Source organism: Mustela nigripes, chromosome 10, assembly GCF_022355385.1.
Source record: "Mustela nigripes isolate SB6536 chromosome 10, MUSNIG.SB6536, whole genome shotgun sequence".
Lineage (NCBI taxonomy): Eukaryota > Metazoa > Chordata > Mammalia > Carnivora > Mustelidae > Mustela > Mustela nigripes.
Genome location: NC_081566.1, coordinates 35,879,722 through 35,905,329, shown reverse-complemented (window position 1 = coordinate 35,905,329; position 25,608 = coordinate 35,879,722). Strand labels below are relative to the sequence as shown.

At 33.0% G+C, this 25,608-nt stretch overlaps 1 protein-coding gene across 3 annotated transcripts in view; it reads left to right on the top strand.

The window, feature by feature from the left end:
• DENND1B (DENN domain containing 1B) overlaps positions 1-25,608 on the top strand; it is a 285,595-nt gene that overhangs the window by 84,594 nt on the left and 175,393 nt on the right. For all 3 annotated transcript variants that reach the window (XM_059413042.1, XM_059413040.1, XM_059413041.1), the window contains exons 4-5: positions 15,987-16,036; positions 17,982-18,101. In XM_059413042.1, the coding sequence (XP_059269025.1) occupies positions 15,987-16,036; positions 17,982-18,101 (170 nt within the window). The remainder of the gene's footprint in view (positions 1-15,986; positions 16,037-17,981; positions 18,102-25,608) is intronic.

Sequence of the window (25,608 nt, the reverse complement as noted above, 5' to 3'; positions counted from 1 at the left end):
ATCAGGAACACACAAAATAATCTAATTGTATTCTGTGTTTTTCTAAATGGAAGGGATGAATTGTCTTGCACAAATTTTTTATGTGTGATGACTAGTTTTTATTTCACTCCCCCATAAGCATGTATTTATATATAAACACATATTTCTAAGGCAAATTGATTTCTTATTTTTTAATCAAATTTTATAAAGAGATATGATGGCTGATATAAGAGAATTATATTATGCCTGCATACTTTGTTTCATGTGTCAGTATTTTATCAGTAATCATCTAAATAACCCTAAAATATCAATTACTTCTTATTAATTTGTGATGTAGCTACAGCATTAGCTGTCTTGTGCATTTTTGTGTCTAAAGAGGAAGAATCAGAATCAAACCTTATAAATAAGTGGCAAGCATGTACTTAAAACTAAATCTAAGAAAATCATCATAATTAGGTCTTTTTCTCTTCCCACCTCTCTTTATATAGACAAGATTGTTTCTTTTGTAGATGTAGTGTTAGAAAGCTCAAGATGAAATGAGATCACATTCTTATTTTACCTGCATGTTTATCTTACATTTTGGACCATGAAAGTTTAAAACCTTGATTGCAAACAGGGAAACTAATTTGGAAAACCATCTTGGTCTTTTAGAAATTTTGCTTTATAGCTTAAGTATTTATTGGGAAACAGAATTATGCAGTCTAGCAAACTCCTATTGAAGAGTATTTCTGCATACATTTTAAGTAATAAAATTGAGCCCCTGAAGAAATGACTGTATTTTTCGGCTTAAAGGTGAACAAGTTTAATTTAATGAACTCTTAGAGATAAAGTTTTTATGTTTATTTTGATGGCCGCGAAATTTTTATATTCTAACTATGCAAATGATTCAGAGCAGTTCTGACACATCAGGTGTTACTCAGCAATTTACGGAAATAAAATAATGATAGATGATCCAGATTGAAAATGATAAATGTGGTTTCACAACAAATTACTTTTTATCATGCAGTAAACATTTGATGAAATAAATTTGGAATTAGTTCTATAAGAGGTTTTGAATCTTTGAGAGAAAACAGTTGAGATAGCTTGTTCAAAGTGACTTAACATAGACTGATGAATCAGATGTAGTTCTTTGGAAGTCAGGAAAAGAAAGAAGTATTTAAATATAAGATAGAAGCATGAAAGTCTGCCAGTTCAAACTGTTACATTTCAAATTTTGTTTATTTTTAGTTACAAAAGAACTTAAGATTAGTTAACTATGAAACAAAAGAAACATTTTCAGATGTTACTTGATGGAAAAATTAAAATTCTTCAAAATTGACATAAAGTCAATATTAATTCACATGGGATATGTTATTTTGAAATAATCTTGCTTGTTATAACTGCATACTGCTTTAAAAATTACCTTTGAGAGAAATTTCTTTTTTTGGAATTGGTATAAGTTGAGTGAGGCTTGTAGGTTACTAGAATCAGTAACTAACCATAAATTGCCAGCTTACATTTTTGTTGGTTACTTGTGTTTTCCAACCCCATTTCAGTACATTATTAATAGATAAGCTCTTTTAAAGTAATAATGCCAGGTTGTTTACTAATGTTTAAAATTTAAGCCTAAATACAACTGGGGAGAATAAGTAGATATAAAAAAAATTTTACTATTAAAATGTTGAAGCTTAAAAAATATTCTCTATTAGCTGAAAGTATTGAACTTGATCAACATATGGTATGAGCTAGCCTCATCCCCACCCGTTCTTTTGTTATCTTGTTATTGTTGTAAGGCTTAATGACAGTTGTAAGCCATAGTTCTGGATGTGGGGGTTAGTCCACCCTGGGGAGAAGAGGAGGAAACAGCAGTGTGGATTATGGAAATATGGATTGATCTAAAAAGAGACCTCTTGTAAAAGAATGGGCTCAAAGAAAAGCTAGGAAAAACTGATGAAAAGATGATGGAATATGATGTGAAAATGATCATTTGAAATCTTTCCTTTCATTCCCAGCTGCTATGTTTTGGGGAAAAGGAATTCATTTGTATGTTAAGGGAGAGCTAAAAGAGGCCAGATGAATAGTACTATTTATTAGATATATTTTCACTTTGGGTAAGATAAATTATGTGCATTTTAATAGACTTTGCATATGTTAGACTTTTTAAATCTTAAAGACGTAATGTTAGGTATGATATTTCATAGAAATGCTTCAAGTAGTACATAACACTTGGTTAAAAATTTGCCTTTAAATAGATTTAATTTCAAAAATTAACTTGATGTTTGTTAAAAATTAAGTATTTTAAAGATTGTGATGGTAAGTATTATGTTAAAATATTAATTACTGCTTATTCTATAAATTATTATTCAGATACATAGTTACCAGTTTATGCATATGTATTTCTTCTAGACAAGGGATAGCATTGCAGTTTATCTGGGTAAGCTAGTATTAAGTGGTAACACGTATCTTTGTATCTTTACCCTTAGCCTTTTTGACAAGAAAAGACAACAATGCAGTCTAGTGGTCATCTTGGTGAATGCAGACATGAGGTCCATGTAGTTTTAACTAGTTTCTGATGTGCTTATGTATAGAGAAAGAAAAATTGTTGCCCGATTCTAAAGTTTGGAAAAAGTTAAATTGGAAAAAAGTTAGCATGACAGCATAGAAATAAGACATTAGGAAGAGGAACATATTTTGAAGGAGGAATGATGTTTTCAATTTTGGATATGCCAGGTATTACGGTAGGGATGTCTTCTAAGTAGTAGAAAACTTCTGACCGGAGTTTAAGAAAGGATGATGACATATTTTCACATAGCTATTAAGTAGCTGACCTGGGTTCTGAACCTCTCGTTTTTTGCTGGAGTGCCCAGATTTTCACCCATAGTGTTTAGCAATGAGATTGGATTTCCCATCGAGAAGTGAAGGCTAAAGTCAGAAAGAACCCTAGGACCACCAAATGGAGAAGGCTTGTGGAGAAGGAGACGTGAAGCAGCTGGCAAGGAAATGACAGAGATGGGAGGAGAGCTAGATAAAGTGGACACAGACAACTCAGGAAGACACTTGTAAGCAGGTGTGCTTAGGGAGAAACCTGAGCTTCCTCAGATCATGGGGGGGTGGGATTCCTTTCATCTAATCCCAAATGTCTCATGTATGGTAGATACTGAATAAATGTACATTATGTGAATAAAAGAAACATGATACATTGTAGAAAAGTCAAATAAGATAAAGACTGGAAGAAAGGCTATTAGATGAAGAAACTGGAGATCACTGGTGGCCCCAAGCTGAGAAGAATCAACTCTGAGAAGTGATGGAAACTTGCTGAATTTACATCATACTTTCAGGAAAATTTTCAGTGAAAGACAACTATTTTAGATCTACTTTTTTTTTTTTTTAAAGATTTATTTGTTTATTTGACAGAGATCACAAGTAGGCAGAGAGGCAGGCAGAGAGAGGAGGAGGAAGCAGGTTCCCCGCTGAGCAGAGAGCCCGATGTGGGGCTCGATGTGGGGCTCGATGTGGGGCTTGATGGGGGGCTTGATGTGGGGCTCAATCCCAGGACCCTGAGACCATGACTGGTGCCGAAGGAAAGGCTTTAACCCACTGAGCCACCCAGGCGCCCCAATTTTAGATCTACTTTTTAGCTGACCAAAGGTTGAAACTAACCTTGCAGAGTTTATTTTAATATTCTTTTACAAATAAACCACTCCTGTTTTTATAATTATTCTTGGTCTCCATATATTCCAATACAGTAACATATTGTAAGGAATATGTAGAAGGTATGAGATAATTCATTCAAGAGAATTATTACTTCTTAATTGAGAAAGTTTATCAAATGACAACATGTAGTTTCTGGTTTATTGAACAAAATCGTTTACAAGAGATTCAGGAAATTGTGTTTTCTCTTTAAGGTTGTTTATGCCAAAGTGGACTAGACTAGGAGTGATCAAAACTCATTGCTATTTGGTGAGGCCTGTTTGGTGGCTTTCTGAGTGTGAAAAGAATCAGTGTTCACAGTTCAATTTCTCATAGAAAGACTTTTCTGCATTACAAGAACTAAAACCAAAATTGGCACCTTATAATCTCAGCAAAGGCCAAGGATTACATCAGCAGAGAGTGTGAACTAAATTTTTATTCCAAGAGATGCATGTTCTATAATGGGTGTGGTAGAGTAAGTTTGCAAAATAATAGCTCACAGTATTTCTATTTAGAATTTCAAGAAATATTCATTCAGAAAAACCCACTGTGACTTCAATTTTAATTGTAGTCTGGCATAGTAAAAATTATGGGCATGTACGTTTTTTATAAAAGAAAAATCTTTGGATAATTTAAGATAACCTAAAAAATATATGTATAAAGTCAGAGCTCCAGGAGTCTTGATTTTTAGTCCTGCCTGTTGACTGTGCCTGAATAAAGTTTTATATTAATTACTAATATAATTAATATAATTACTAATTAATATAATTACTAATATAATTACTAATATAAAGCAACAACTTTAGTTGTTGCTTTATATTGAAAGGGATAAAAATGTCTAGCAGATTTCATTGAATAGAATTGCTAAAGGTTTAAGTGAACCCAGGGTGTTCACTATCTGAGCTACAGTTTTCCTTGTCCATCTGACCACCATATACAGACAGATTTGACCTATCTATAAATCTTCATTCTTGAGCCTAAGATAAATAAATACTTTTTCAACCCTAACCCTCTCCCTTGTTTAACCTCATCCTGCTTTTGTTACTCTAGTATTGTTTACTTCTTCTGGTATGGTCCTTGTTCTGATATGTGACACATGATTTTGTTTCAGATTTTAAATATTGTGCTTGAAACTTTCTTACTTGATATTTTATTCCTCTGTGAGAATCAATTTAAGCCCTCATTTATAAATCTGTTATTTCAAAGGAGTTAGGTGTGTGTTAGTTTATTGTAAAACCAATATTCTCAGTAGTAATAAATAAACAATTATAGACATAAGCAGCTTTTTTTTTTTTTGGTCTTGAAAGTTAATTTCAGGGACTAGAACAACTTAGGGAAGGTAAGACTCACTTTTCTAATTACATACTATCTCATGTTTCTCCTCATGATTCCTTCATGTCTTGGCCTCTTTTATATTTTTCATATACCAGATTGAACTTTAGCTTTAAATTATTAATTGTATAATTTTAACTCTTCATAAACATGGGAAATATCCACCACGTAGAGACCAAGTGGGCATCAGATTTAGGCATCTGCTGATTATGTGTTGGAACCTTCATGAAAACAAAGTGAAAAAGAATACGTAGGGTGGAGAGTAATGGTTAGAAGCTTTAGCCTATGAGTTTAAGTCCTGACTCTAACGTTTGCTAGCTGTGGGACTTTGGTCAAGTTACTTAGTCTCTTTGACTTCTTCTTTTTGGTTTTTTCCCACATATAAAAGGAAACAAAACACAAGTTGTTTTGAAGATTAAATGAGGTAATAGATTTAAAGTGCTTAGGTCAGAACCTGACATTGAGTAGTTTATTATTATAATTATAATTATAGTAATTATTATTATTATTCATGGAGCTTGAACTCGCAACCCTGAGATCAAGAATTGAACTGAGATCAAGAGTCAAGATGTTTATCCAAGTCAGCTACCCATGCACCCCAGCAATGATTGATTGATTGATTGATTGATTGACTGATTGATTTAGGAAAGTGATGAAATAAGAGAACGTGCACACTTTTAAATCACATTTCCTTGAACTGTCTACCAAAGCAAATTTATTCTGCTGATGCTAAAACAGTAATCTAACATGAATTCAACAAATTTTTTTCAGAGCATTAGTAATGTACCAGGCACTGGTTAGGCATGAGAGGAACTCCAAAGTTGACTAAACCCCCAAAGATTTTAGACATTCATTTGTTTCCATTTATCATGCCAATTGTAACTAATAAGACTTTCTTGTTTGCTGTTAACTTCGTTGATCTCTGGTTACTGATGAATGACATATGTTCATTATAATATTGGAAGTGGTTAAACACTCTATAACCTCTATCTTGAAACAAATCATTAGGAGAGCAAAGATACGTTTTTATCATTGTATGAGAAAATTTACTGATTTTATAATCTGGGGATATTATAATGGAGTATTTATTGAGGGGAATATAAAAATATGAAGAAAACCATTGATCTTTCATAATGTTGGAGAATAAAAGTCATAGCTCTTATCCATATGTTTTCATCAGTGCCATTCCCTTTCTTTGTCTTTATCTAAGCTTGGTTCTCTCTCTAGAGCACCAGTTTATCCAGCTACTTCCTGATGTCTCCATCTTTACCCCCATATATATATATATATACTATATATATATATATATAGTATATATATTAAAATACATTGTATATTTTATTCTTATAAAATTAAAAAATTAAAAGTTATTATAATCATAATACAATACCATATGAACTATGATACTAATGTACAGACTCTAATGGTAGTTCAGCTGAGACTGAATCACAACTAAGTGGAAGGTTTAGTTTTGGACAGCAATGGTAAGGTGTGCTTCCCTCTTCAAGATAAGTGGAAAGAAAAAAAAAAGATAAGTGGAAAGAATGAAGAACAGATGGCTGGAGCTGGGTTGAACAAGACAATATTCTAGGAAGACTCAGTTTCAGGAATGTTGAAAGTCTTCTGGATTGTCATTCCTACACCAGCATGATTTGAGAAAAAAGGGGTGATGGGATGTGAGAGAGGGAAATTTGTCCTAGATATTTTTCATAGTTCCTGTCTACATTATTGTCTCTCGCTTCACCAATATTTATTGTCAGCTGGTGTATATGGAATAATGACAGTTGATCTGGTGTGCTGAATCTGCATCGATTATTTTGGGATTGAGGGTTATCAGAGACCAGGTTTTAAGGTACCACTGAAGAGAAGGCAGTTTACAGTTCTCTCAGCTGGCAGTAGAAGAATATTTAGGAGGAGAATGTGGTTGGTTCCATGTTTTGATTACATTCTGAGATTCCTTTGGAGATGCTGGTGCTTAGGAGGAGTGCATGGTAGGTGATCTTTAAGCCTTATTCCTGACTGGTGAGAATTTTCCTTAATTTGGTCCTTTTGTAAAAAGGGTAAAAGTACAAGACAACTGCTGTGTGTGTGTGTGTGTGTGTGTGTGTGGTGTAACTGAGTATGGCACCCTAGAGTATTAGAAGACGGAACGATGAACTTATTTCATGATTTGACAGTGAAGCAGAGTGATAACATGAGACTTCAGAACTTTATTTCTTATATTAAATAGAAGTCTTCATATATTTTTTATAGTATAGATTGGAGTTTGAATTTTGTCAGTTCTGTGACAGTTCTGAAATATATATAAAATTATATATAAAATATAAATGATATGTAAGTATAAAATATAAACTAAAATTATAAAATACGTATTTTATTATTTATTTTATCATATATTAAAATTAAGTTTTCTCTGTATATATATACACAAAACTTAATTTTGTTTCCTTCTGTGCATTCCAGTTTTACTTCAGGCTACCACCACTCCTCTTGATTATTACAGAAGACTTCTCGTCTTCAATCTTGTCCTTTTTAAATTTGTTCTGGCTGGTATAGCCACCCACAGTGATAGCTCTAAAATTGAAGGCCAGTTGGGTCCCTTCTTTGCTTTAAACACTTCAAAACTTCCTTTTAGGTACGGTGAACCATGATTTATTGTACAAACTGAGAGACTTATTTATTAGGTTTTTTTTTTTTTTGACCGAAAATTTATATATGGTACAATGCAGTTCTCAAGTGTACAATGAAATGAGTTTTGACAGATACATACATTTGTGTAACCCACATTCCTTTAAACATATAGACTTTATAACCACTCCAGGAAGTTCTTTCTTGCTGCTTTTTGGATACTCATTATATCCCCTAACCCACCTCACAGCCCCAGGTTACCACTGTTCTGATTTCTATTATAATAAATTATAACTTGAATACCTTTGAAAGTAAAAAGGGATGCTATTGATCATTTTCGTATGTGAAGTGTTGTGGACAAACCAAGGTGGAACGGTTTCCCTACTTTTTGCATCAAGTCCAAACTTTTTAGGTAGCTTGAAGACCTTATGTATTCAGTTCCTTGCTTATTTTTCAAGCTACATTCCCTTATCATTCTTCCAAACTTTGTACTTATTTTTTTCTCATTTCTAAACTTTTGAACTTTTTCTTTCCTATGAGGGAAGATCATTCTTATATCTTCTCATCCTCTCTCTTCTCATTCGACAACCTGGTCAATTTCTCATTTTCCCTTCCTCTCTCTACTTAGATGGGATTTCTTCCCTTGGGACTTTTACTTCACTCTTCCAGAAGCACTCTTCCTAAATTTGGTTTACATATCTGTCTTCTAGGCTTCCTGGTATTCTTCACTTTTCCTGCCAATGCTCTTACTATATTACAGTGTTCACACATTAAATATTTGATAAATAAATATACATAAATATATTGATAATTGATATAAATAAATTCACATTGATTTTATCAATATATAAGTACTGTTAGACCTTATACCCTTTAGGTAAATAACCTTCATGTAACAGGTTGTATTTTATAATTGTGTACTTATAAGTTAATTCTTCCAAACAAAGCCTCCAAATAGTTATATAGACAATCAATTAAAATTTGTTCAGACTTTTAAGATATACTATTATTCGCATTTTGCTAGATGATTTTACAGATTCCAAGGGCTTTCAAGGCATAGAGAAATAATAAATATATCCTTTCTCCCAGAATATAATAATACTCATCTAACAATATATTTTTCAAACACTTTAAAGTGTACAGTTCCTGATTCATGCTTTAAAACTAAAACTCTATACTTTTTTTTTTAAGATTTTATTTATTTATTTGACAGAGAGAGATCACAAGTAGACAGAGAGGCAGGCAGAGAGAGAGAGGGAAGCAGGCTCCCCGCTGAGCGGAGAGCCCGATGTGGGACTTGATCCCAGGACCCCGAGATCATGACCTGAGCCGAAGGGAGCGGCCCAACCCACTGAGCCACCCAGGCGCCCTAAGACTCTATTCTTAAAAGCATCAGACAAACAACAAGATTTCCGTCTGGTGTAACACAAGATTCACTATCTGGGGAAAGTTAGCAGTTCAGGCATAGTTCTGAACTAGGTTCAATGCAGGACCAGAAAGAAAGGATAATTATAATTTACTGCTCTGGAACATATCATACCTCTGTTTGTCATCTGTAATACAAAAATCAGTTCTCTAATGTGTACCCTACACAGTGAATCGAGAATATGTCATGCATATCATGACAGAAGGATTATCTGCACATGGCCCATGTATGAAGAATAATAGAAAAAATATGAATCAAGAGTTTGACAACCTTTGACTGAGGAAAAATATAAAGTCAAGATTGCAAAGAACAAAGAGAGATAACACTATTTCAGGGCAGTGAGAAACAGAGAGGATATGTTTTCTAAGGGTACCTTTAACAGTATCTTTGCCAGGACAGTTGAAGGAAGGCTTAGTTTGAGGTTGTAGAAGAAAGCAAGAGATAGTTTTATTCCTCAAGTTGGTCAGTACCTTACCTAGAATTGGTAACTAATCTTTATTATGTGGTTCGATAAATAAATACATGAAAAAGGAATTTTATTAATAAATCCTCCTTAAACGAAAAATGTCTGTTGGCACAATTCTTAGAAGATCGTTTTAATTCAAAACAAGTAGCTAATATGACAGCCCAAAGTAAGTTCCTACACGTATTGGATCATGAGATAATGCATATGGTATAACTTCGCAGAGTTAACAGAATCTGCTTTTATTGTGTTTGGTTAAATAGAAATAGTAGAATATGTTCAAATCTATATCTACATGTATATCTATATCCATATACAACTATATTAAATATATTAAAAATTTTCAAAGGAGGCAGATAAGTTATTCAGTATGATATTTTTCCTCAGTTTATGTCTCAGGATGCTAATGTTTTGACATAGGTCATTGAACATAGGACCTTTAATGTTTGAGTTATTCGGTAAATATTTATTGTGTAAGTAAATCTGTTCATTGGAATTGCATATGACGTTTGAGAATTCTTAAAACAAGTAACTAAATAATAAAAGAGCTAACGGTGGTTAGGAGATTTTTATGCCTGACACTGTCTAATCATTTGTGTGGATTTCTTCTATAATCCTCATATAAATCCCCACATAAAATCCTCAGTCTTACAAGATAGATAATAGTTTTTGCCCATTTTCTGGGTGAGGTTAATGGAGCACATAGCCAATACCTCACAGAGCCAGAATTTTAATATTAACTGTTGACTCCAGAACATTGTGAACTTGACCACTGTGATTTTCCATCTAAGATGTGTGTGCTTATGTGGGTATGTGCCTGTGTGTGTGTGTTTGTGTGTGTTTGTGTGTGTGTATGCATGCATCTATTTTGTAGTGGATCTAATGTTAAGTCTCCCTTGTTCTGAAAATCAGGAATCATATTTCCTTTATTCTATACAACATCTAGTTGCAGGGTGAAGTCATGGTAGCCTCTTAGTTGACTGAGGTGAAACTTGGTTTTTTTTCCCCTAAAAACAGAAGTATTTTCCTACTTATCTTCATTCTACTTATCTTGATTTAAATGATAGACATTCACTTTTAAATACTTTAGTATTTGCAAATGCAAAATTTTATAGGCAGTGTTCTATTTATTATGTATTTCCTTTCATCTAGAAAATGTTATTCGTTAAAATAGGGTAAATAAAGCAAGGAGGTATTAATCTGAAAATAGTGGGAGGGTTATATGGTTATTAGAAAACAAAGGGAGTCTTCCTAAATGGCTTTTCCTTAATAGAGTTGATTAATTGTTATTCCGATCCTCAATTAGAACTTAAAGTTAACCTAGGGATAAAAATTTGAAGTCAGTATTTAGTAGAATTTTTGAGAAAGAAACTTTGGAAACTCATTTGCATATAAATATATAATTTTCTTTCATGGCTTTTGGCCAAGCAAACCACCTATCTAATTGTGAATATACATATTTTTATAATGTCACTCCGCCCTGCTCGAATCTAGGCTTTGTCATTGGCAGTAGGTTAAACTAAAGTGACTGCAGACCACAGAGGTCTCCTCATCCTTCTAAGACTGATACACAGAGAACCCAAATCCTTAAAATTTATGTTTCAACAGCACAATTCTTTTTATGGCAGAATAAATTTGCTTTTTGGCAGGTATTTAAATCTTCCAACAATAAAAATTCATTTTTAATTTTTGAAAGTGAAAAATAATTTGATCAGGGTTCAAAGTCTAAACAGTTTTAGTGTCAGAAATCACAGACTTAACAATGCTTTCCCTAATTTAAGGAGGAATGACAAAAAATAAGTTTATTTCTAATTGAAATAGTACATAAATATAAATACCAAGAGAAAAATTCCACAGTGGGCTCAGTTATTCTGATAGTTACTCCTTAGTTTTAAGTTTAAAATCCATTCTCTTAGTGTTTTAAAAAAAATGCTTTAAAAAAATGAGAAGATGATGTCTAAAGAGGCTAGATGTATAGCTTACCATATTAATGTAATTCTGTCTTTTAATAAAATGCCATCTGATTTAATCACCCTATTAGTATAGCTGTATTTCCCTTGAAGATTTAAACCATCTTGCAGTGCCCATGTGAGTTCACTGCACTGCCCATGAGATCTCTGTGCACAGTGTGGGAATCTCAGTTCTGTACTGTGCAGCTTGCTTGTGACTAAGCAGCTTAGTACATGTTTCTTGGAATTCATAGCATTAATTATTTTTCACGTATTTGGGGAGATAATATTCAAAGTGAAGTAATCACCTTTTTAGAAATCGATGCCCTTTGTGAAAAATCAGATTAGAATTGACAAATGGCCCTCTTGTTACTGAAATGAATAAAATGATGGATATTTGAAAACTGTTCTTATGTAATATTACGTTATATTTTTCTTGAGAACTTTGGTATAAATTTAATTATCCGATTAAAATTATTTTGAGGAATCTTAAAAAAGTATGGTACCTCAGCTTCTTTATATAAAATTATGTGCATCTTGGTTAGCAGAAAATGAATAAGTTTGAATTTTGACTTTTCCTATAACTAGTCGAAGGATAAGCTAAGCGTAGATAACCATCCCTTGCCAATGATTAGTTTAGGAGTGACTCTGACCTTCTGGCTAATTAAATATATTGGGAAAGTTAGCTCGTGGTGGGGAGGCACTTCTGGAAAAGATTTCCTCACTGTTAAAAAGAGATAACGGAAAGATATGCTTCTTTCACTGGATGCTGCTGTGTCTTCATGTGTTGTGCTGAACTCTGGCAGCTTTCTCTGTGACCATGAATATAGGTTGCTGAGGACAAATCCAACAAATGCAGGGACGGCAAAGCAGAAAGAAGGACGGAAGTTTCTGGAGTCCTTAAAGAGGATGTTAAATTAACCAATCCCTGAACAAATCTTGTCACTTTTTGCAGTGAGAGAGTAACTATTCCTTACATATTAAGCACCCGTAGTACTAGTCTTATTCCTTAATTTAACAGTTAGTATATTTCTTAGTTACAGTTAGTCTTATTCCTTAATTATGGGTGGTATTGGAGCTAAAAGTGGAGACCCTTTGGGTCTATAGTGTAGGTGATCAAAAGTGATTCGAAAAGCCCTCCCAAGTGATTCTTACATCTTCTTATCGTCCTTCTAATTCTTACTGCCCTCCCATTGAGAACTTCTGGAGTGAAATAGTTATGGAATTGAATTAAGAGGGCTTGATGAGTGGCTGATCATATATGGAAGTTAAGAAAAGGGAGGGTCTAAACAGCTATCATGTTTTGGTTTGGGGAACTGGGTAGATGGTGCTGCTGTTCTAGGTGATAAGGACTACAACTAAAACAGTTGTTTCAGTTTTGTGTATTCTGAATTTGAGGTGTATAGGGAATATTTAAAAATTGATACTAGAGAGTAGTTAAATATATAATCCTGGAGTCAGAAATATCTAGACTATAAGACTAAGAGATTGGTAGTTGTAGTTGAAACTGTGGATGTAAACAAAATTGCGTAGGCAGATACATTTATCAGCATGGAAGAGAGCAGTATATGGAGCCCTTGAGAACATTAGTGTTTTAATATAGCATAGGGGAAGAAGTAGTTGAGAAAGAGGAAGAACAGTTACTGGTGTCAATAATGACATCTCATTTCATTTTAGAATTTTCTTTGAGAAATTCTAAGATCTTTGTAATTATTGAAATTCAATTAGGAGGTAAACACTGCATATTTTAGTTTTTTCAAAAAGTAGATTCTTAAATGCTTTTTCCTTCTTATGTGGTCAATTTGATGCCGAACAGTAGCCTCATGGGATAAAGAGTTAATAAACCCAACAACACTAGCAGTTTGCTCTCTCCTCTCTTATGAGGTCAGTTTGACCATAATGCTTATTAATACAGATCTGCGATATAGTGCCAAAAAGAAAAATCCAATTTATAAATTTTAATCAGTCTTTATCTCTAGTCATTTCTATGGTGGTAAATGTGTTGTTTTTAGGGTAAATGCATATTATATATGTGTTATGCCCTTTGTGTTTTGCTATTAATAATTGTATATTCTATTTAATTCCTTTGGTTATTACTATTTTTAACATTTGAAGTTTTAGTCAGAGTGTTTTGTATAAAAATAAAATATTTTAGAGAATTAAGATGATTTAGAAAATTCAAATAATTTCTCTTGGCTGAGGAAATTAGGTATTTCCTGGAAACAAAAACCTGAAGAAAATAGAAACATAACTTTTGAAGAGTTTTATCTTAAACCTTTCACTTAACCTATGGATCCTCATCTAGTGTGCATGTGTGTGTGATATCAGAAACACTTTATGGTGGAAACATCAGCCTTTCTGAACACTTCCAATACATATAAAAGTACAGTTTTCAATTAACATTATTGTTAAAAGAATCCAAAAAAAAAAAAAAAACTTTTTGCTTGTATCTTATTCCTCCCTTCAACCTCTCTCTCTCTTTTCTTTTTTAACTTCAGTTTGAATAGCACCTGTAATTAAGGAAGAAAACCCGAGCCCTGGGAGCTAGGTAGGACTTTCAGCTATTGATCTGTGTAAACCCAGCTTATACTGTCAGGGGAGAAACAGTCAACTGCTGAGCTGCTTTGTCACTGACATAAGCTGAGAGAGGATTTTTTTGTCTATACTGTTTATACACTAGTCTATAGACCTGCTGGCTGGTTGAATTTTAAAGAGTGCGGAGGTTTAAAGACTTGTCCCCTGAGGGATGCTTCTGCCAGTTGGGAAGCGAGCTGAGGCTGTTTTGCAGAAGTGTGTGCATGTGTGTTGCTTGTGGAAGGGAGGGGGAGGGTGTGAAAGATTGAGCAACTATGGGAAACATTCTTCTTAATTTGAGTCTTAAAATTGATGTGAAATATATTACCAATTTGGGTATATTTAGAAGTAGACAGTGAGTTTTGAATATGTATCTGTTGTTACAAAAATTATATGAACAACTTTGCACGGGAGGAATATCGAAATAGTGTTCATATGTGTAGTAAATATGGTAAATGGCTTCACTTTTTGTAGCACAAGATACAGATTAGCAATGGACAAATGAACTGTTCTTATTTGTAATAAACTGTTTTCCATTTCAGTAATTTAAATTCTTTCAAGTTTAATGGCTCTTTTAATAACATTTAATAGAATTTTTTCAATAGTAAAACAGCTTTTTCTAAAGATGCTTGTATTTTTAAATGAGCAGGGTACCTTGCCCTAAGATAGAAGGATTGTTTTTTTTACATGCTGCTTTTCTTTCTGTTTCAATGTCTTAAGGCTCTCAAAGCTTTCTTAGGTATTGGCATTGGAATTTTATAATGTTTTATTATCAATTAATACCTTATTGCAGTCTACATTTTAAAAGAATATGAAAAATTCTACTTTAAAACACTCAGTACTAGGTTTCTGTAGAGGGATTAAATATGCAGGTACTAAATGATTTCTCTGGATGTAAATTTTGTTGATAGAGAGGTAGTATTTTTGTTGGGGGTGACTACTACATTAAGATATTTGTTCTTTTTTCTTTTTAATAGGAAACCTTCTCCTAAATCTCTGCTTTGTTGTAAAATCACCTGACTTTGAACTTATATGATGTTACCTTCAATTCTAGAGCTTAACTTTATAATCAGAGTTAATTTTTAATTGTTTTTCATGTATAACAAAATCTTTTTCTATTTTTTTGCCAAGTATCTGACAATTATTCATATTTTGTTATGATTATAATATGTATGATTTCTAAGAGCTTATAAAATTTTATAATGACTGTATAAAATCACTGCAGGTTATTTTCTATGCTTAATTAAAACACTGATTTTCATATTAGGCAATTCATAAATGAAAGTATACAGAAGCTATGTTGTTTTAAATTTAAAGGCTTAGTTTTAGATACACATTTCTTTTTTAAAGAATGTTATTTGAGATAAACTTAATGTTACTGTTATTGAATTTACCAAGAGTTGGAACATATAAATGTGTTTCTTTAGCTATAGAAAGTCTTTTTTTTTTTTTTAACCGTTTTACTATGGGACATGTAGGGTTGTTATACCTCTCAGTAATTCATGCTGCTGCCAACTTCATTCCCTTTTCTCTGCCTGCATTTTAATTGAAACAACATTTATATTTTTGAGCCAGGATCTGTCAGAAGTCCCTGTGGCTAGTCTGTGGTACAAGTAGCAGCAGACGTAGCTTACCCATATGGTGCGGTGCTTCTTGTAAAATCCATATGGCCTTGTTGAAGGGAATCCCAGCGGGGATGTGAAGGGTGTTAATACCCTTCAGGCCAGGCCTTTCCCTCCTGGGGCTTCCGTGGCATTGTCAGTGCAATCTGCCAAAGCACCAACTTAATTCCTTTTTAATAATCAATTATTTTAGTCTAGGAACCTGTGCTGGTTTTCTTAAGAAAAAAAACAAAAACAAAAACAAAAACAAAACTTTTTTTCCTCTCTAGAAAAGATCTCAAGAAAAGTTTTGAGTGCATCTTTTAAAATATTCTAAAGTTTTTTTTTTTAATTTGCATTTGCAGGAAGTACTACAGAGTGTACCCAAGTTCTGTTTCCCCTTTGACATTGAAAGGTACAGTATAAGCTGTCATTCAAAGTAACTTCAGCTCATTTTAGTGAGCACTTTAAAATTGTTTGATGTTTTTTTAATAAAAAGAAATGTACGTTCTCTTCACTGCTTTTAACAACAAAAAGGACTAGAGTTTCAAAATGAATAATATTTGAAAGGAAGAAGCCTTTTTGCATTATTATATCTTTTGTTTTCTCTGCTATGGTCCGTTAGAGGTTTAAAGATTTCATTTCTTCCTTTTGTCTTCGGGTGCATATTGTAAGCACCTGCAGAAAAAAAAAATATTACTATGTCCTTAATCAGAGCCTTAGAATTGTGTCTTTTAAAATTAGATGTATATATCCTGGTTTCTATCTCACTTCACCCTAATTGAAAAGACCATCTGTGTGATATTGTGAAACTCATGGCTAGTTGTCTCCCAAGAATAGCTGTATAGAAATAGTGCAATATTATGGAAGGCTGCGGGGAAATCCTCCTAGCAGTTTTGAAAATCTCATTATGTTTGTATTTTACTGAACAAATACTGAATGGATAGAGTATTACCTTTGTGTAGTTGGAATTTCACAGAATATAAAGACCTTTGAGCATAAAACTAGATCATTTATTGTTTTTCATGCGATTTTCACACCCTATTACCTGTTTTTTTAAGAGTATGGTATGAGGGGTTTTAAAAGAAAATTGATTTTTGGAAAATATTTTGCTAAAGATTAATAAAAATCTGATATTTTACAATGTTAAAAAGATAATGCTTTCTGAATGAGGCTAATTGATACTCTAAGTATTGCTGATGAATGATACCCCTTGTTTGACCTCCTTTCTGGAGAATCAGTTTGTGTGTGTTAAAGTTGCAATTTACAAATAACTAGCAAAGATTAAATACAGCAAGAGAAGCTTTTGAGGGTATGTTGTGAACACTGGGCACTAGGGGGCACATCAGGTACTAGAGGTTCTTTTTGAAGTTTGTAAAAATTTTTCAGAACTGTCCACTTAAATGTGTGTTTGTGAAATGTTCAGCATTTGAAATGCTGTATTTCCTGACAACTGAAAACAGTTTGTAGTATTGGCACAATGGTAGTAAAGTAACTTACTTCTTTTTACCTAATTCCTGTGGCTATTTCAGAACCAAACTTAAGGTATCATGGATATTTTATCTTGGGACCAGGAAGTGGCTGTTCAATTACGGTTGTAACAGCAAGATGATAGCCAGTAACAAGAAATATTTATATATTTTAAATGGTGATGAAGGTTTGGTGTGATGGTTTATATTGCACCTTAGGCTGCAGTGTGATGCATACATAGTAGGATAACATGATACTTAGGTCAACAATTGGCTAAAATATTTTATAGTAAGCTTTTCTGTGGAAACTGTGTTTTTTCTTTGTGCTTGGAAATTGTTCTCAGTATATAGGTAGCTGTAGACAAGAATGCTCAAAAATGCCAATAGTAATTTTTATGGTACTTTACTGGGTGAGAATGTCAACAGAAGAAACAATTAAACAGAGGTGGTCCTGGCTGCCATTGGTACTAAAGCAGCCTGATCTGCTGTCTAAGCAGTCTTAAAATAGTACGACAAGAGAGGCTGGAGCTGAGCAGAATCAGTCATCATGTCTTGCTTCTCACTACCACAGTCTCAGTAATGGCATTTTCAGATTTATGAAATATTTTAGAAGTACTTTAGGCATGTGCAAACTTAACAGTGAAATAAATACCTTATGATTCCTCAGCCTGTAAGGGGCTACAACTTAATGTGACATTTGACTTGTGATTTAGTTTAAACATTTCACAGTCATTTGAGTTTTATAACATAGTTCTAGGTTTGAGAACCAACTGATTGAGAAGGTGAGACCAGTGATATATGTGATATATATTCTTGCTTTGTTTTCCTTTAAGAAAATTCTCACACAAAAAAAAACACATTAAAGTTTGATATAATATTGCTGTATTTTAGAGTATCTCAAAATCAAGTTGGACAGCATTTTACCTTTGTACTGACAGACATTGAAAGTAAACAGAGATTTGGATTCTGCAGACTCACATCAGGAGGCAAAATTTGCTTGTGCATCCTTAGGTGAGTATTTGTAGTAAAAAAAAAAATTGAAAGGATTAATACATTAATTGTGCCTTTCTTTTGTACTTTGTTATGCTTAGGATGCTTAAAAATATGCATATAATATTTTTTCTTGTTTGTTTTCTCTAGACCCAAGTAAATTAAAAAATAACTTTATTTTCTATATGGAACATCAGTTAAATTTAAAGATATACCAGTAATAGTGCAATTTTTCTTGAAAGAATTGGCTCTTTTAAGATTAGTTTTTGTGGGTTTATTTTTGAAAAATTAGATATTATGATGTGAGTTTAAATAATATATATTTTACCTACTAAACAAGTTGCAAAAAAATCAACTAAACTAATGCATGCTCTTTTCTATCACTGACTTAGAACCTGGATTTTTTTGAAAGTGAAGTACTGCTTTAAGGCAAAGGTTTTAACCTGGTGTTCTGGACAAAAATGTTTTATAGAGATGTTTTATTTGCCCATATGGTGTTTTAAAAATTTTCCAAAGATGTTTCTAACCTTATCAATTTTTGTGAAATTTTGTGTAAAATTCAAGTTTCTAATTTCTTTTGGTAAATGGGAGTGTTTCCTGGCTCTGGTCTTTCACTTTCCAGTAGGAGCAATATGCTGCAACTAAGCAGTGGGTGTTTAGTTGTGTCATGAGTTTACTGCTTTGCCACAAGTCCTACCTGACCCACTTCAATCATTTGCCTTGACTCAGTAGGTAGTTAAGAGTGTGTCTCCTTTTTGTAGACCTAGGATTTGAGATGCTGACTGTTTACAAGGAAGGATTCTAAAAATTAGCTTCCCTTTGTTATGTCTTGATGAATCAGAAATCTAGATATACTCCATAACAATATTGTCCTATAGCATGGTTATAATATGGATATTGGTCAAGCTAGCTTCTGTAGAAATGTTTGTAGGAAAAGAAATAACATTTAATTTAATAATTAAAATGTTATAAAGAAAACTTCGGTATAAAATTGATGTTCATTTGCTGTTTAGCTACATTCATATCATTCTTTGAGGTTTAGGTTTTAAATTTACCAGAACATTTGTTGGAGTTGGAGAATTTTCTTCAATCTTTATTTAAAAGTAAATGCTTAACTGCTTTATAAGTAATAGAATGTAGAAGTTCCTCCATTCTTTTTTTAGGCAACAACTCTTTCATTTGGATAATAATTGTATTTAAAACTTATGTTCGATCTGGAAGAGTATTATACTTCAAACTATAGGTTGATTCTTATAATTTGAGGTGGTTGATTCCCAGTGAGAGTGGGAGTGGCATGTAGAAAATGGGTAAGGAGAGCTCCTTTTGTCCTGTTGAACGCTGAAGGTTCAAAAGCTATGTCTTAAAGGGGAGTAGAACCTTATCTGCTCTGCCCAAGACAGGTTTGTCCTAATAGAAAGACCAAAGCTGTAGGTGCTTTCTGATTTTTCTCTATGAATTTTTAAATCTTTTCATTGAAAAAGTCAAGTTTACAGAAGAGTTTCAAGTTTACTACAGTAAACTCTTGTGTATACATCACCTAGATTCAGAATTGTTAACCTGCTTCTCTCTCTCCTTCGTCTGCCTCCGAGCGCACACAGACATACATGCAAATTCTTTGTCTTTCTTTTTCTCTTATTGTTGTTTTTGCTCACCTAGTTGAAAAGAATTTATAGACATCAGTTTTCTGTAATATTTGAACCTGCACTTTACAATTTTACTTTATTGCCTCCAAAATGAGTTCCTGGTAGTTATAATTAAAGAGGGTGAACCTTTGTCTTTCTTTTGAACTTTAAAAATATTTTTAGTACACTGAACCTGTTAATAATTAGCAAACAGTGAGGCGCCTGGGTGGCTTAGTTAAGTGTCCAACTCTTGATTTCAGCTCGGGTTTTGATCTCACAGGTTGTGAGATGGAGCCCCATGTTGGGTTCTGCACTCAGCGCGGAATCTGCTTGATATCCTCTCTCCCTGTCCCTCCCCCTCTGCCCCTGCTAGGTGTGCTGTGTCTCTCAAATAAATAAACAAATAAAATCTTTAAAAAAATCAGCAAATAGTCACTAAATATTCAGAATAATCCCTATAAATGTGCTTAGAGAATAAATATTCTTAGAGATTTCTGTTTAAATTTAGGAAAGCCTGTATTATTTAAAAATATTTACATAAAAAATGAACTGTAGCTATTTGTTAAATTCCTGAAAGACTGGTATAGTGTTCATTTCTTCAAAGCAGTGGTCATTAATTTGTAGGAAACAGATTCTAAAACAGTTACAGTAATCAAGTTATTGTTATCAAACTTGTGTATGTGGAAAAACACCGGAGTCTCATAGTACTCTTTGAATTAGGAATGGTTTTATCTCCAGAAAATAAAGTTATTTTACATAAATGTAATAAAAAAAAGTAAAGTCATATATGCCAATAAGAAAAACCTTTCTCAGTATGCATTATTGGTTATTTTATCTTTTTTTAAAAAAAGTTCCTTTTATATTTGCTTTTGTCATGTGACAGTGCTTTCTGGTAGAAAAGAAACAGGTAACAAAGCTTTATGAAAAAAAGCAGAGTCTTAAATTGGGAAAATTCTATTCTCCAGCTTATTTTTTATTAGGAAATTTTTAAAGGATTGCCATCTCATGATTTTAATGGAATAACATAATCTTTGTCCTGAAAAGTAGTGTACTGCATTGAGGATAGCCAATTTAGGGAATAGCCAGTAAAATTAGAGAACTGTTTAGTTTTTTTTTTTTTTTTTTTTTTTAAGATTTTACTTATTTGACAGACGGAGATCACAAGTAGGCAGAGAAGCAGGCAGAGAGAGAGGGGGAAGCAGGCTCCCCGCCGAGCAGAGAGCCCAATGCGGGGCTCAATCCCAGGACCCTGGAATCATGACCCGAGCCGAAGGCAGAGGCCTTAACCCACTGAGCCACCCAGGCGCCCCAAGAACTGTTTAGTTTTAATAGTGAAAGAGAATTAAAATGTAATGGAATTCAGCAACTTATTAAGAAAGCTGTTATAGATAGGAAAATACCTATTTTTAAGCTGTAATGAATGTGTTTCTGTGAAAATAATTTTAACAAATGTCTTAAGTGCTATCATTAAGGTGAATAATGGTGTTTTGGGTCCTGATTTGTTTGTGAACTAGACCAGGTCTCCCCCATTTTAGATTTAATTTTATAATTGTTGAAAGAAAGCATAAAACTTCAAATGTATTAGAAGAAAATATTGTTGGTTTTTAAAAATTACTGTAGGGGTGCCTGGGTGGTTCAGTCAATTGAGCATCTGACTCTTGATTTCAGCTCTGCATGATCTCAGGGTTGTGAGATTGAGCCTGGAGTCAGGCTCCACACTAAACATGGAGCCTGCTTGGGATTCTCTCTCTCTCCCCCACTAAAAAATAAATAAGTAAAAATAAAAATTACTGTAGTTATAAGTGCCTTTATATGCCTACCGTTGACTCTTGAGGCCAAAAAGATTGGCACCTTTGCCTGTATTATGATGAAAGATTTTGTTTGATGACCAATATAGTAAGGAAATTAAAAATACCAATAATTAACTGGTAGGAATTTATTTACAACCATGGTAACAGTGAGTTAATAGCTATAATACATAATAAGTAGCTACAAGTTAATGTGACAGAACCCAGTGGAAGAATAAGAAAAAACATCTGAGTAATACATTCACAGAGGAAATTTAAATAGCATATATACCTGTGAATGATGCTCAGCCTTACTAACGGTAAAAAAAATAAATACATTAAGATTATAAGAAATGAAATTTTAAAAAATAAGCCTGTGGGGAAACAGACATGTCATATGCTAGTGGGGGATTATAAAATGACATAACCTTTAGAAGAGAAATTTAATAGTATCTATCAGATTTATAAAATCTTATACTCCTTAACTCAATTATTTATAGTTCTAGAATTTTAAATATCAGGAATATTCCCGGTAGTGAGTAGTAAAGTGTGAACAAAGTTATTTATTATGGTATGGTTATAATAGCAGAATAATGGGATATAAATGTCCTTCAATAGGAATTGATTATGTATATTATGGTACATTCCCCATTCTCCCCTGGCAGCTCCCCCTCCCCCTGCCATAATGTTCTCTCTTTTTACTGATGGATTATTTTCCCAGTGCCTACAATAGTGCCTAGCACATAATGAATTCTTAATAGGTGTTTGTTGAAAAAATAAATTAATAAAAGGATGACAAACAGAATGGAATATTATTTATCTGTGGGGGAAAATTATATACTCAGCAGACTCTAACTCAGAGAAATGTTTATGGTATATTGTGAAATGATGAGATGTGTCAAGGTATTATTTATGGTATGTTCTTATATTGTAAAGAATTCATATGTGTATGTAAATGTATCTATTTTAAGAAGTAGCTAAGAATAAGAAAGATTTATGGTTAATATATGAGTGTATATACTTATAAAAAAGACTAGAAGGATAGATCTCCAGTTTCTTTTTTACTTTGTATACTTTAGCATTTATCCATTTTTTTGCAACGAATGAGTCATTTTAATCAATTTTTTCCCGGTTCTAAAAGTCTCAGATGTTAGATAAATAGCATATTAAAACTCCATGGGAATTTAACCAGATCACCTTTCGTCAGATAAATGTAGGTTGTTTGCAGCGTAAGAGATTATTTTACTAGTGTATTTTATTATAGGCACTTCAGAGGCAGTCAGTTGATCATTGTGGTATAGCAGAATTAAGAATCGGAAGAGTCGTTTATCCCATGCCCTTGAAATTTGGAGTCATACATAGTGTGTGAAAGAATAGTATTGGGAAGAGAGAAAAGTATTGCTTGTGAAATGACTTTCCTGTTACCATCTTGGAGCCTGAGATTAGTGTTTTCCTCTAATTTCAACACAAAATGTTTAACATAGTGGAAATGCTTTGTGAGTTTGTAGGAGAAATGCTACTACATCTACAATTTATTTCTTATTATTAGTTTCTCTTCAACAATGCTCATTTAATTTCATTGCATCCTTAAGATGTAGTAGAAGAAAATTTGTTTAGTTTCAATATAAAACCAAGACGTAGAATTTAACTAGTAATCTTCTGAGGTGAGTAGGGAAGGAAGGTAGAAGAATTACCTACTGAACTAATTCATAGAGTTGGTTAGGGGAATCACTTCATTTGAAGGCTAGAGGGGTGTGTGTGTGTGTTTTAATTAAGGGCTGTGCTGCTTGCAGGGGTTATATGAGAGAATCACCCATATTGGTAGTCTGAGTATTAACTGATGGCTGCCCAAAGCTTTGGAGTAATATTTGCATTCAGTTTTGTGTGAGTATCCTGGTCTTAGAATTCAGTGTTAATTCTAAGGTGTCTTGAGTTTAGCCTTTATTAGGGGTAAAATTTCAGAAAATTAACAAAATACTTGCATAAGCAAGACACGAATATATGTCTTTAACCATGTTTTTCTGATAACAAGGGTAATATGTTTTATTCAGGAAAATCTAGATGATCTAGAGAAGTTTAAAAAAGAAAATGAAGGGGGCGCCTCGGTGGCTCAGTTGGTTAAAGCCTCTGCCTTCAGCCCAGGTCATGATCCCAGGGTCCTGGGATCGAGCCCCACATCGAGCCCCACATTGGGCTCTGCTCAGCAGGGAGCCTGGTTCCCCCTCTCTCTCTACCTGCCTCTCTGCCTACTTGTGATCTCTGTCTGTAAATAAAATCTTTAAAAAGAAAAGAAAAGAAAAGACTCGTATTTGTAACATATAATTGTTATTTACTTTTTGGTGTTTCACTCTTGTCTTTTCTGTAAGAATTGTTTAGATACATTTACACATCTTTCTATTGGATAGCAGACTAATTAACTGAAGTCTTTAGTCACAATTTCTAAATGAATGAATGCATATAAAGCAGTTTATAAATTGGAAAAACTGCTATGGTTTTCCTAGTATCCCATGTAAGTGCTGAGAGTTTCTCTACATGCTCAATCGGACAGTTGGTCATTTCATTTTTCTCTTACCTTGAAAGTGGAGATTTAGCACAAAGATGATTTCCTTTTTAATTTTAGTTTTTAAAATTAGTTACTTATGTCTTCCGGTGGAATATATTATGACTTTTGAATATGAAAAATCTTAATACTTTGCCCATGAAGCTGTCTCTTTTGCAAAATTAGTGCATTTATGTTGAGACTTACAATATTCTTAACTTTTTTATTGTGAGGTAATACCAGTTTGATTATTTAGGGGTCATTCTCATTAAATGATTTAATATTCTTAGATATAAATTGATATTTCTCCAGTTGTCTTTATAATATGCTGCTAAAGACTTTAATTTTTTTAATGTCATCGAATGTATCTTAACAAAAAAATCTTTTCATTTATATTACCTTCTAGTGTTTGTATTTTAATGATCTAAGTTTCAAATGAAAAATATAAATTCTCTTGAGTTTTGTTAATATTGAATAGTTTAAAATATTGCATGTCCTTAAAGATATTCATAATGAAAATGAGATACATTTAAGGATGGTTAAAATTTTTAATACAAGGTAAAATCAGGTAGAAAAAGTTGATGTTTAATTTTGAATTTTCAGATATGGTTGTATGCTTTAGCTGTTTCCATGACATGTTTATCCTTAACAAGGGTATAGCTTAACAAGGTTTCAAAAAATATTCTGTGATATTACTAATTTAAATCTTGCCATTGTTTGTATTTAGAATTGCTTTCACAGGCTAACAAAAATGCAAGAAATAACTTTTTAACCCTAATATGATTAACATAATTTTAGAACTATAAAATTGTTGCCAAGGGTTCAAAATGAAATACCCTAATAAGGAAGACAGATTGATGTTTAGGGCCTTTGTAGTCTCCTCCCGCTCCTCCCCCCCCTTTAACTCATTCCAAACTTGAAGCTTTCACACTCTTCCTTTGGGCAAATCCCTTAGAAGCAGAATGTTTCAATTTTACACATTTTGTGTCAATTTTCCAGACAGAAAAACAGCCTCTAGACATTAGACGTTTTTCTACGGAAAGGCAGTTTCCTTAGTTTTATTTGATTACTATAAGTTAAGGTTCCTGCTGATCACTTAGACTGTTAGTGGTTACCTGACTATTTGACAAAAAACATTTCCTTTCCTTTATTTAACCTTTGACTTTTGAATGTAAAAGTTTTATCAGCTCTATAGTGGAAGCACAAGTGTGGGGGAAGTCTTACTGCCACAAAATGGATTCATGACTTTATATGAACTCTGTATTTTGCCCTATATCTTTACAAAAAATTAAGGAAATAGTCTTACAACTAAACTTTGAAGAATCTCTTGCCTTTTTAAAAAACAGTTGGTCTTAATGTTTTACATTTATTTATGTTTGCAAGCCTATATGCATCACAGTTATTCTTTGTTAAAGAAATGACACTTTCAGTTTTATAAGATTAAAGTAAAATAAATTAAGTCGTTATGGTATGTTGAGTACATTTTTTTACCTTTCTAGAATTTTTGTGGTTGGTTGCAAGAAAACAAATTTTGACTGTCTTTTGGTCTATAAAATTTAGTGAAAAAACATTTTAACTTA